The sequence below is a fragment of the Raphanus sativus genome, unplaced genomic scaffold, assembly GCF_000801105.2.
Source record: "Raphanus sativus cultivar WK10039 unplaced genomic scaffold, ASM80110v3 Scaffold3245, whole genome shotgun sequence".
In the NCBI taxonomy this organism is placed as follows: domain Eukaryota; kingdom Viridiplantae; phylum Streptophyta; class Magnoliopsida; order Brassicales; family Brassicaceae; genus Raphanus; species Raphanus sativus.
In genome coordinates this window covers 1-11,737 of record NW_026618551.1, presented here as the reverse complement: position 1 = coordinate 11,737, position 11,737 = coordinate 1, and the positions used below count along the sequence as shown (strand labels likewise).

The 11,737-nt window shown below is 34.9% G+C and overlaps 3 protein-coding genes across 3 annotated transcripts; 1 reads left to right on the top strand and 2 right to left on the bottom strand.

Moving 5' to 3' along the window:
- The first annotated feature begins 241 nt into the window (after positions 1-241).
- Positions 242-3,162, top strand: LOC108855716 (DEAD-box ATP-dependent RNA helicase 38). Its single transcript, XM_018629597.2, has 8 exons — positions 242-401; positions 506-755; positions 1,050-1,343; positions 1,425-1,649; positions 1,754-1,819; positions 2,162-2,560; positions 2,657-2,765; positions 2,839-3,162. The coding sequence occupies exons 2-8, from the start codon at positions 507-509 to the stop codon at positions 2,994-2,996; spliced, it is 1,500 nt and encodes a 499-aa protein (XP_018485099.1). The 5' UTR covers positions 242-401; position 506; the 3' UTR covers positions 2,997-3,162.
- Positions 3,035-3,912, bottom strand: LOC130506443 (vacuolar protein-sorting-associated protein 37 homolog 1-like). The gene is made up of 4 exons (XM_057001090.1): positions 3,660-3,912; positions 3,480-3,567; positions 3,332-3,371; positions 3,035-3,242 (listed from the first exon to the last, which is right to left on the bottom strand). The coding sequence occupies exons 1-4, from the start codon at positions 3,716-3,718 to the stop codon at positions 3,136-3,138; spliced, it is 294 nt and encodes a 97-aa protein (XP_056857070.1). The 5' UTR covers positions 3,719-3,912; the 3' UTR covers positions 3,035-3,135.
- A 2,238-nt stretch (positions 3,913-6,150) lies between these two features.
- On the bottom strand, positions 6,151-7,912 carry LOC108851495 (vacuolar protein-sorting-associated protein 37 homolog 1). The gene is made up of 7 exons (XM_018624932.2): positions 7,729-7,912; positions 7,181-7,378; positions 7,022-7,109; positions 6,842-6,881; positions 6,707-6,753; positions 6,490-6,610; positions 6,151-6,420 (listed from the first exon to the last, which is right to left on the bottom strand). The coding sequence occupies exons 1-7, from the start codon at positions 7,740-7,742 to the stop codon at positions 6,257-6,259; spliced, it is 672 nt and encodes a 223-aa protein (XP_018480434.1). The 5' UTR covers positions 7,743-7,912; the 3' UTR covers positions 6,151-6,256.
- Positions 7,913-11,737: the final 3,825 nt, after the last annotated feature.

The following is an 11,737-nucleotide window of genomic DNA, read 5'->3' as shown; positions in this document are numbered from 1 at the left end:
GAAACCAAAAAAGAACAAAGCATAATCTGGAGACGAACCAAAATTTGTAAAATATCATCATATCATAAAAATTTAATGATAAAGTATAAATTATAAATATAAATAATTCTGCGCATCCGCGTGGGTCAGAATCCAGTTCTGTTAAAAAACTAAAAACCAGTTGTTAAAAAAGGACAGTAAACCGATGGAAATTGGAAATGATAAATTAAACCGAATCGTAAGAAAAGGCAAAGTCGGTTATTTCCTTTCTAGTAGCTTGAAAACAAAGCTTGATTCCGGCTTTATAGCTCCAAACCGAAGCGGCCAGCCGAGCGTGATCGTGCACCCACGAACTCAACACAATCTGCTCTTCTCTTCTTCTGATTATCTTACTCTCAGCCTAGATCCCTTACTTTAAAAAGGTTTATTTTGCTATCTCTCAGCTCTTTCACCAAACGATTGAAGTTTTTTTTTTTTTTTAACGATTAAAGTTCGATTTCGGTTTCTAATTTTCTTTTTCCGACAGAATGGCCGACACTATAGACAAACTCCCCACCGGTGAAGCATCTTCATCCTCCGTAGAAGCATCAATCACCGGCGAGAACACAGAGCCCACGACAACAACAACAACAACGGAGAAGACAAAGTGGGGCGATGTTGAGGATGACGACGAAGAGGAAGCAAACGCAGTCTCGGAGCTCAACTCTTTAAGTATCAAGGAAGAAGAGAAACATGAATCTATCCTTGACGAACCCGAAGACTCAAACATCAAAGCGGTACCTACTTCTTACTATCCCCCAATCGAGCTTAGATCTGTGTTTTACTGTCAAAAAGTGTAGGTTTTTATTGATGGGTTTGATGCAAAAGTATCTCTTCGATGATCCCGACATCAGTTTAGGGTTATGTTTGGATTTTTGATTGTTTCGTCATACATCAGCAAGTAGCTTAGATCTGTGTTTTACTGGAAACAAGTTTAGGTTTTTCTTGATGGGTTTGATGCAAAAGTATCTCTTTGATGATCTTACAATCAATCTAGGATTGATTTTAATTTTGAGTCGTTTTTTTTGTAGGTTACGTCAGGTGACACACCGTATACATCAGCGAGTAGGTTTGAAGATTTGAACTTGTCACCTGAGTTGATGAAAGGCTTGTACGTGGAGATGAAGTTCGAGAAACCTAGCAAGATCCAAGCTATTAGTTTGCCTATGATCATCACACCGCCTCATAAGCATCTCATTGCCCAGGCCCATAATGGATCTGGCAAGACTACCTGTTTCGTTCTTGGGATGCTCAGTCGTGTTGACCCCAGTCTCAGACAGCCTCAAGCTCTTTGTATTTGTCCCACCAGAGAATTAGCAAACCAGGTTTTGTTTAGTTAGTCTACTAGTACTGGCTAATGATCTGAGAGTCATTGATTGTTTAATGATTGTTTAAATGAATGACAGAATATGGAAGTTCTTCAGAAGATGGGGAAGTTTACTGGTATCACTGCTGAAGTTGCTGTCCCTGAGTCGAATCAAGGTGCAACCTTTGCAAGAAGAGCACCTGTGTCTGCCCAAGTTGTGATTGGCACCCCTGGGACACTTAAAAAGTGGATGGCGTTTAAGAAACTTGGTCTAAATCATTTGAAGATTTTGGTTTTCGATGAGGCTGACCATATGCTTGCTACGGTATGCTATTTAATTTTTGTTTTAGTTGGCCTTGTTAATCTTTTTATAATTTGACCATATTTTCCCTTCATATGTTGATATCTGGGATTGCATTGTTGTTGCAGGATGGCTTTAGGGATGATTCTTTGAGGATAATGAAAGACATTAAGAGAGTTAATCCCAATTACCAGGTATGGTAAAACTCTTGTCTGGTTTTGTCATGGCTCGTGAACCTTAAGTAGGATGAATATAGATATTTAGTGGCCATAACTACCATTATACCCTTCTATACAATAAGTAGGATGAATATAGACATCAGCTGTGTCTCTTATTGTATAGAGCCCGTTATGTTAGTAAGACATATCTCCGTGTTAGTTTGATGATGAATCTGTGCCTACTGTTAGAAAGATGTATTGTGTTATTTAATTTTCGACATGGTTGTTAGTCTCAGTTTGAACGAAATTCTTTTGCTTTTTACTTTCTTATGCTAAAATTGATTACGTGCTTGTGTTCTTGGCCTCTTTTCTTAACAGGTTCTTCTGTTCTCGGCAACGTTTAACGAAACTGTCAAAGATTTTGTTCAGAGGACAGTCGAGAGCGCTAACCAACTCTTTGTAAAAAGAGAGGATCTAGCTTTGGACTCAGTAAAACAGTACAAAGTGGTTTGCCCAAAGGAGCAAGACAAGATTGAAGTCATCAAGGATCAGATCATGGAGCTGGGGGATATTGGCCAGACCATAATATTTGTGAAAACGAAGGTGTCAGCAAGCAAAGTGCACAAAGCTCTTGCGGAAATGGGGTATGACGTCACAAGTGTTCATGGTAGCATGAGTCAAGAGGAGAGAGATAAGATAGTGAAGGAGTTCAAAGACTGCCTTACTCAAGTCCTCATTGCAACTGATGTCCTTGCAAGAGGTTTTGACCAGCAACGGGTAAATTATTCTTCAACCCTATTGCTTTCATCTTGTTGTTTCCCCTAAAATGCTTCTTGGTTAAATGACTCTTGCTCGGTTATGAAATACTTGCAGGTGAATTTGGTTGTCAACTATAACATGCCTACTAAATATGAAACCGGGGAGCCAGATTATGAGGTTTACCTTCACAGAGTTGGAAGAGCTGGTCGGTTTGGTCGTAAAGGTGAGCATTGGGTGTTACCATCAAGTTAGACATTGATGATCATCAACTTATAAACTGTGTATTTGTATGACAGGGGCTGTGTTCAACCTCCTTCTAGAGAATGGGGATGATAAAGAGGTGATGGAGAAGATAGAGCGCTACTTCGGAGCGCAAGTTAAGGAGATTAAGTCTTGGAACTCAGAGGAAGAGTACAAGAGTGCCCTCAAGGAAGCTGGCCTGCTTGATGAGTGAAAAGAATGAAGACAGACAGATGTTATTTAGAAAACGTTTAAGGGGCTTTTGGCTTTTTGTTGTCTAAGATTTGCTGTTGTAATTTCATTTATCAGATTACAGAGAATTTAAACTTTGGTGTAGTTTTGTTTTTGTCTTATTAAAGAAAAACATAGTTTGGTTTCAATGCGAAAAATAATTTTGGTTGTTGATAACTCGCTTGGTTTCTGAGCTCCGTTATCTGTGGCTCCTTCTCTAAGTTCTCTCCTGTTTACATTTGACCATCAGAATGTCGTTAGATTTCTGGATGATAGGGAAGTCTCTCACCAAATGACATGAAGCAACAGAGCACTTACTAGCTAGCTGCAATGTTTCTCTGCGGAGCTCATCTTTGTTCTTATGGGCAGAAACCAAAACAATGAGCACCAGTAATAATCTCAATACATAACTAGCTATAAACAACCGCCGTTATCGACAAACAATTAGTGTGTTTTTAAGACTCACATTGCTCTGGATTTTGACCTGGTCAAGAGAGAGAAGAAACTGCTGATGCGCATCTTTGTCAGAAAGAAGCTTCCTGAGCTCGTCCACTCTACATCAAAAGTATAGAAATATTCAAAAAGTGAAGCATACAATAACCACAACACATGAGAGAAGCATAAGAAAACATAGACAGAGACGAACCTTTTGTCTTTCAAGAAGGTAATAATGCCAGCTGCTTCACCTGGTAAAACATTTACCATGGCTGCTGCTGCTGCGAAGAAACTTCCAGAGGAACGTGATTGCCCTTGTTGGTCTTTTGATCCCCTTTGATGTAAAGCAAATCAACAATATCAAGTCAGTTCTAACCACGTCAAAGTATAAACTTTAAAGATGATTTTAAGGGCACACAGCTCAAATAACTCAAGTCTATTTGAGAGAGATGAACAATATAGTATTATCAACACTTAGTTTCAGACATTAGAGGAGTTTTGGCCCCCAATGTTTGGTAAATTTTTGCTTAATGAAATCTTTTTTTTTGACAACTTGTTTAATGAAATCTAATATTGAAGGCTTCAAACTTATTTTTTGTGATTGAAACTGTTTCTCTATAGGTAAATCCAGTAGTTAAAAAGACACGAAGGTTTTAATTGTTTATAATAACCATCAGAATTTTACTGTTAAAAATTTAAACTCTAGTTTAACTGTTACAACTTTACACTTTTAAATAATGGAAATGACTTTAAAAATATTAGAAATCATGAAATATTGCCTTTAAAAAAACAAATAAGGTAAAGAATAAAATCAGTTATTTTGGCTTTGAAAGTTTTAATGAAAGTTTTTAAAACTTTAGATAGTGTAAAGTTTCATTGGAAATAAATTGACATTAGAAACTTTAGAATAAAATTAAAATATCAACCATAAACTAGAATTAATGACAGAAATTGGTAACAAATATTAAACTGAATAGTAAAAGAAGAAAAAAAAATCTAGGACTAATTCATGAAGAATCGGAATTTTGGAAGAAAGATCGTAAAGACAATGGATTGACGCTTTTAAAAAGCGAGTGCTTACACTTTATTACAGTGGTGTAGATATCTCTTTATGTTCTTCCACTTCCACAGCTCCTCATTCTCTCAAATGTTAACATTTGACATATATTAAGTGGACAATAATTGTGCAATCATTCCTCAAGCAACCCACATTTGATCCTTAACATTTCCCACTCACAACATTTCAAACAGAAAATAGGTTGGAGCTTTTTAAACATTCTAATGTTTCCGCTTCCAAGTTTGGTAATTTTTCATAGTTTGTTAATTAATTTAAACTATGATACTTTGACAAACTATTTATTTGATGATTACATGTTTTCAGAGGTTTATATTTACATCTTACCAACAATGGTGATGTATTTTACCATGTGCCAAAATTTATCATGTAAGGTAAATATGGCTTGTTTTATTGGTTATATCAACAACTTAAGGTCTTCTTGCCTGATTACCAAGTGTCAGAAATGCAACACAATCAGTTTCAAAATTTATGCTTCTACTTTAAAATCCAAAATTGTTGAATCCATGAATTTTCAAATAATTTCTTCTATATGTTTTAGTGGGATATCAAAAAAAATCTCATTTTATCATCAGAACCTAATAATCGTCACTTTATACCATAATAGATGTTTCTAATGAATATTTATAATTTGTATTATGAGTGTCTGATCACATTTTAAATATTTATAATCACATTATGCATATTGATCATATTATTATAAGATTTGTATTAGATACTGATCATATTATCTGATCACATTTAAAAATCCATTATCTAATCATACTTATATAGTTTTAATCAAAGTTTCAAATACTTGTGATCATAATCAAATTAAAATTTTGATTAGATACTTATGATCACATTATCTGTTCTTACTACATAAATCTTCAAAATTCATTAAAACTATTTAAGCTGTCATAATTATCTGATAACATTTCAAACAATTTGAATTAGCCGAAACACAATATAAAAGTTGCATAAATTTTTCAAAAATATTCAAATTTTTTAAATCATGTAAATGAGAAATTATTATTTAGTTTTGGATGCAGATTCAGATTTTGATTTGGAATGAGCATCACTTACCTAAAGCTCATGTTTAGTGACAAGATGGTTGGTGATTTAGTGAATTAGTGGTAACTGAAAGTTTATAAGATTATTAGTTATGTTCTATTTGATAGAGAGAGTTTACCTTTTTAAAACACACTAGTATCAATGCCTGGTTCCAGACACTAGAGGATATTGTGATCCAAAAGTCCGAAACTTCAACAATTATTTCGCTTAAAAATTAAAACAAAGGTTCGGTGAACTTTTAAACACTAAAATCATGTGAATGTTGAAGGCTTCAACCTCCTCCTCGATAATGGGGACGATAAAGAGGTGATGGAGAAGATTGAGCGTTACTTTGGAGTAAGGAGATCAAGTATTGGAACTCAGAGGAAGAGTAAAAGAGTGCACTCAAGGAGCTGGCCTGCTTGATGAGTAAAAAAACTCAGGGATGAAGACACAAGTTATTTAGAAAACGTGAAGCCTTTGGGCTTTGACTTTTTGTTGTCTGAGATTTGTTGTTGTAAGTTCATTTATCAGATTGCACAGATTTCAGATTTTGGTGTAGTATTTTTTCTTATTACAGAAAAAAACATAAGACTGGTTTCAATGTCAAATCAATATAGTATGAACGTAAACAGCAAAATCATTTCTTTTACAACATCATAAGTCACAAGACAAAAAAAAAAGGACTGGTTATCATAGTTTCAACCGATGGTTGAGGTTTTAGCAGCAAGATGAATCAATGCACGTCGATGATAGATAGTGCGCAGCTTCTTGTATTTCTGAACAAAAGCAGCTGTATCAATTTCCTTCTCTAGGAACTTCTCTTGCAGAGCTTCAGATTCTTCATCAACCTGATTCATAGCCTCTGCAAAAACCGTTGTTGTTTAGAAGTGATGACACATGAAGTATTGAAAACTTGTTGTATAAGTTTTACCTTGAAGTTTATTAAGAAGAGAAGCAGGGGAGTAGAACTTGAGGATCTCTTCTTTTTGTCTTTCCAGCTCATTAAGCTTTTCTTGCGCAGCTGCTAGCTCAGTCGTACGGATGATTCTGCACTGTAAAACGAGTGACACAAGGTTCTTAAGAAGAGATATCCAAAAAAAAAAAGCTTGTTTAAACATGGGTGAAGTGAACAAGGAAGTACAACTCACTTGGTTTCTGAGCTCCGTTATCTGCGGCTCCTTCTCTAAGTTGTCTCCTGTTTACATTTTGACCAATGACAATATTAGATTTCTGGATGATACAGAAGTCTTTGGTTAAATGACATGAAACAACAGGGAACTTACTAGCTAGCTGCAATGTTTCTCTGCGGAGCTCATCTTTGATCTTATGGACAGAAACCAAAAACCGAAACAATGAGCACCAGTGAATAATCTCAATACATAACTACTGAAGAAGCTACATTCTTATACCTACAAACAATCGTCCTTATCCAGAAACAATTAAAAAGTGTTTTTAAGACTTACATTGTTCTGGACCTTGACCTGGTCAAGAGAGAGCAGAAACTGCTGATACGCATCTTTGTCAGATAGAAGCTTCCTGAGCTCGTCCACACTGCATTACAAGTACACAAATATTCAAAAAAGAAAGCATACAAGAACCACAACACAGAATATAGAACAAACCTTTTGTCTTTCAAGAAGGTAATAATGCCAGCTGCTTCACCAGGTGAAACATGTGCTGGAATGTGACCAGATGTTTGAGGCCGAGATGAGGAGCTTGGCGAGCTGACTAGAGAAGGAGAGTACCATGGCTGCTGCTGCTGCGAAGAAGAAGAAACTTCCGGAGGAGGACGTGATTGCCCTTGTTGGTCTTTTGATCCCCTTTGATGTAAAGACAAACAAACATTATCAAGTAACCATGTCAAAGATATAAACTTTAAAGATGCTATAAAGGGGATACAAACAGTAACAAGACTACAATACACTACAACGTTCTAAATCTATTAGCAGCAAGCCAGTAACTATGAACCTTGCCTAAAGCAATAACACAGTGCTCAATTCAACAACTACATAACCAGATTTTCTTAATCAACGAACATACTAAATGTCCTGAGCACACGTATTTGGTTATCATAAATAGAAAATCTTGAAAGCATACGAAACAAGCTAGCTACCAACATAAGTCTCGAACAATCACGAAATACACAAAAAAATAAGATTTGGGTATTTACCAGAAATTGAACATCGTTTCTATAATTCGGCGAATAACCAGAAGAAGCTTGTGTCTTGTCGGAAAAAAAAAGAGTTTGCCCTTTTACAGGATCGACCAAATTAAAGGACTTTCTATAAGATCGAAGACTTTGGGAACTTCGGTTAGAAAGCGTGTTTGTCGACGAAAACTTTTTTACTTTTGTATTTCAGGTTCCTGACATGATTTTGGTTTTGGTTTTCCTCTGACGGGCCGTATTTTTTTAAAGGCCCAATTACGAACAATTTAAGAGTTTGAAACTTTAAGGCCCGTATAAAGTTTTACTGTTGAAACGACACTATTCACAGTCAACGGAAAAGTCAGTCGTAGTAATGTTAGTTTCATGATGGTTAATTATAAAGATCAATATACTACTAAAAGCTAAATAAGCTTCATAGATAGAGTGTCCACGTATGATTATTAATTCCAGCCAATGATAGAGCTTCATCTCTCCACATCACACCTTCACGTTTGAATCATAAAATTGAACATTTTTTGGGCTTCTAACAATAGCTTAAGCCCAAAACTACCAATACATTACCGTAAGGGAACTGTCATAACCTTTTTATTTTGTCGACACTAATTTGCACTTTTCTATCGTTTCCACTTCCATTACTCTTCTCCAAATCCGTTTCAATGTACTCACCACTATCTGCTCTAATCAATCCTTTGCTTGAGCTCATTCAATGGATTTGTTTCACTTTCCTCTCTTTTTATCTATTTATAAATCTCTTTTCTTAGCTTATGTTTCCATTAAAATTGATAAGATTCTCTCAGATATTCATCCCGATGTAACCCAGAGCCAACCCTCAAGTCTCCAGCGACCGCAACACCAACAAGAAGACCGTCGCTTCCTCCGGGACTGTGAAACAACACGGGAAGTCCACTGCTTCCTCCGCGATTGTGATGAAACCTAACGGCAAGACTGCCGTTTCATCAGGTTTTCATGCTGCATCGAAAACACCAGTAACTCCTTTATCCTCATCTCTCATCTGCAAATCTTTTTAATTGGTTTTAAATACAGTGAGTATTCGATTTGGTTCAGATATAAGAAGTCTTTTTTTTTCCTTTTGATCAACAGATATAAGAAGTCTCAGAATAATGATTTTGTCAAGCCCAATACCGCTTAAGAATGCTTGATTGGAAGAGGCAGTTTGAGGAGTTTCTTCAGGAGCAGTTGATGATAAGATCATTGCCATCTCCAGGCTTGAGGAGTTTCTTCAGGAGCAGATCAAAGTCACTCCGTTTCCATTACGCGAGACAAAGGCAAGATCACCTTCACCACCGCTTCCAACTCCGCTAAACGGTACATCACGATTTTTGTTTTGAGGTACTTCAAGTATCTGACCAGAAATATTTGAGAAAGTACAATCTCTGTGATTGGCTTTGCGTGATTGCGCTGAGCAAAGACAGGGACGGTAAGACCTTAGATACTTAAAATGTACGAGCTAAGATTTTAAACCTATATATGAGTTTTCTTTCTTAGTTTTTTTCCAGTGCTCATGAATAGGTGCTTAACGTTCTTCCTCTGTTTACTTAAAAGAAGAGGCCGGATCTGTTTAGAAGTTGCAGAAGAAAATAACTTTTTCATGATGGATAAAGAGAGAAGAGCAGCAACTACTAGCTTACCAATTTCAGGTATTCTCACAAGAACTATAAAATCGGTGCAGTCTACGAGGCTTGCTTGGTTCCTTAAGCGGGTGTTAGTCTCAGGTTCCGGCCTGCCGGGATTGATATAGTAACCGGTTGGGGTAGACATTTTAGAGTTATGGCTACAGAAATTGTGAGAAAGCTTTTGAAGAGCTGCTCTACATCTTTGGCTCAGCGTTTTTCATGGAGAATGAAAACTTAGGTTTTTTAGTTTGATGTGGTGGGTCTCTTATCGCTTCAGTCTTATGTTGAGAGGATACATTTGCTGTGAGTTTTATTTGTTTCACATTTTCTACTTTTTTAATAAATATTATCTTTAGCTAATTGAATAAAGCGTATGAGGAGATCATATAACATTAGTGAAGAATTGTTTCTTGACAGGTTCGATATCAAGGATTATGTCTCAGGATTTCAGGAGCCATTTACTTGCATAATTTTATTAAGTTACTACTTCTCGCAACAGCGTGGTAGCAGCATTAGGATCTGGATTTGAGTATTCTTTGGTGACAAGGCTTGCAAGGTTTTGCTTTCTTCCAAGGAATACTTTTCAAAATGAGTTATTATTCTTCACTTGCTCACCGATTAGTACATATATCATCTTGAATGTTTCATGTCTGGATGGCTTTAGAAATATGAATGAAGTGCGGTAAGAGATGTGAGCATCCCACTAGGGACACGGCTTCTGATACTCTAGGGACACCGCCCTAAATTGTTAATAGTAAAGTCCAGTTTCTCATAGTATTGTATTGATGCTTTGATTTTTTATTATTGTTGAGATATTTTATGAGATGTTTACAAAGACCATTATCAGTGGTTCACTATATTTTTCATCAAAACAGAGTTGTTCTATAATAAAATTGGATCTACTCCAATAGTAATATATTTTAGAATGAAAGATAAAATGATGAATGAAAAATACATAAGTTATTCTATTTATAAAGTAAATTTATTTTTACTCTATTATACAATGAAAAACAGAGTACATTTGGAGGTTTTTTACTCTAAATTTTATTTTAGATGAGAAAATAGACTGAGCTTAGAGATGCTATAATGTAGATATCCTTACTTATCTCCAAAATAAAATAAAAACGATTTGTTTCGGGGAAGGCTAAATCAGAAAAATAGTAGATAACTGATTTTCCTTTTAAAAAAAAGTTTGATGTTTATTTTTGTCTATATAAATGGTGAAGAATTATGAGTACTTTACTGTCAAGGTGATCTAATTAAGTAATAAAACAGTAAAATTCTTGAAATAAATACAATCAAACAAATGTGATTAACTACTATGCTTGTGTTTAGTTGTTTACAATCACCTTGGGTTTGAAAAAAAGTCATAATAATGGAGACTGCAAAATCTATGCAATGTTTTAGAATATAGCATAAACTTTGGTTCTGGATAATCTAGAGATATACGATGTTTATTCCTCAAATCTTTCTCTTTTAGTAACTGCTTATACAGTATTATGTTTATCATACAAATTCAGATCCTGAGACAAAGGTGTGGTTAGAGAATAAAAGTTAATAAATACATGTTCTTTTGACAACAGATGAAAGTTTGGAGGTCAAAAAAGGAGAGATATCACCAGCTGGAACAACAAGCGTGACAAGGATAAAGAAAGAAGACAATTCTTCCCCGTCATTTGCGTCAACCTTATAATCTAAGAAACAGACGTGATCCACGTTTGGTGAATATAAAAGAAAGAAAATACTCGACATTTTGTTGATGCATAGTAATCTTTTTTCTTTTGTCAACTTGCATTGTAGTTGAGTGGAAGAGAATGGAGAACTTGCAAGTATATTGAGTAAAGTAGGAGAGAATGGAAAATATGCAACTGTATCAAGAAAATTGCATATTAACACGAAAGCAAGAATTCGTGATAGTGAACTATGTTTTAAAAAATTGTTGTTTTATATCGGTGTTCATTTGAAATATTTTGACTGCATGTCAATTTGTGATGAAATAAATAAAGTGGATCAAATATTTTACCATTAAACTAAGTCGCAATGCAGTGTTTACATAAATAGGTAAAAGAGAGAGTTAATTACACTTAAAATGAAGCTTAAACTAAGTTAACACCCACTGTATCACTCTAGATTTATTTTATTTTTTCAAATAATGTCATTTTACATTTCTAATGGAACTTTATAAATTAGATCTATTTTTAGTCTCTTAAATAACCAATAGATTTTTGTTTAATTTAACATATATTAAATAAGGAAACTTTAATATATTATACAGTAGAAAAATTTACAATTTATATTCTAAAGAAAAGTAATTATGCAGTGTTTACATAAATAGGTAAAAAAAAAGTTAATTACACTTAAAATGAAGCTTAAACTAA

What these genes read in the sequence shown, in the direction of transcription:
- LOC130506443 (XM_057001090.1), bottom strand. Translation starts at nt 3,718, where the DNA reads ATGGTAAATGTTTTACCAGGTGAAGCAGCTGGCATTATTACCTTCTTG. An exon ending in AGGTCAAAATCCAGAGCAAT is followed by an intron (nt 3,372 to 3,479) that starts GTGAGTCTTAAA and finishes TCTGCCCATAAG; the next exon opens with AACAAAGATGAGCTCCGCAG. An exon ending in AGAAACATTGCAGCTAGCTA is followed by an intron (nt 3,243 to 3,331) that starts GTAAGTGCTCTG and finishes AAATGTAAACAG; the next exon opens with GAGAGAACTTAGAGAAGGAG.
- LOC108855716 (XM_018629597.2), top strand. Translation starts at nt 507, where the DNA reads ATGGCCGACACTATAGACAAACTCCCCACCGGTGAAGCATCTTCATCC. An exon ending in GAGTTAATCCCAATTACCAG is followed by an intron (nt 1,820 to 2,161) that starts GTATGGTAAAAC and finishes TTTTCTTAACAG; the next exon opens with GTTCTTCTGTTCTCGGCAAC. An exon ending in GAGGTTTTGACCAGCAACGG is followed by an intron (nt 2,561 to 2,656) that starts GTAAATTATTCT and finishes AAATACTTGCAG; the next exon opens with GTGAATTTGGTTGTCAACTA.
- LOC108851495 (XM_018624932.2), bottom strand. An exon ending in ACCTTCTTGAAAGACAAAAG is followed by an intron (nt 7,110 to 7,180) that starts GTTTGTTCTATA and finishes CTTGTAATGCAG; the next exon opens with TGTGGACGAGCTCAGGAAGC. An exon ending in TCTTCTTAATAAACTTCAAG is followed by an intron (nt 6,421 to 6,489) that starts GTAAAACTTATA and finishes CGGTTTTTGCAG; the next exon opens with AGGCTATGAATCAGGTTGAT.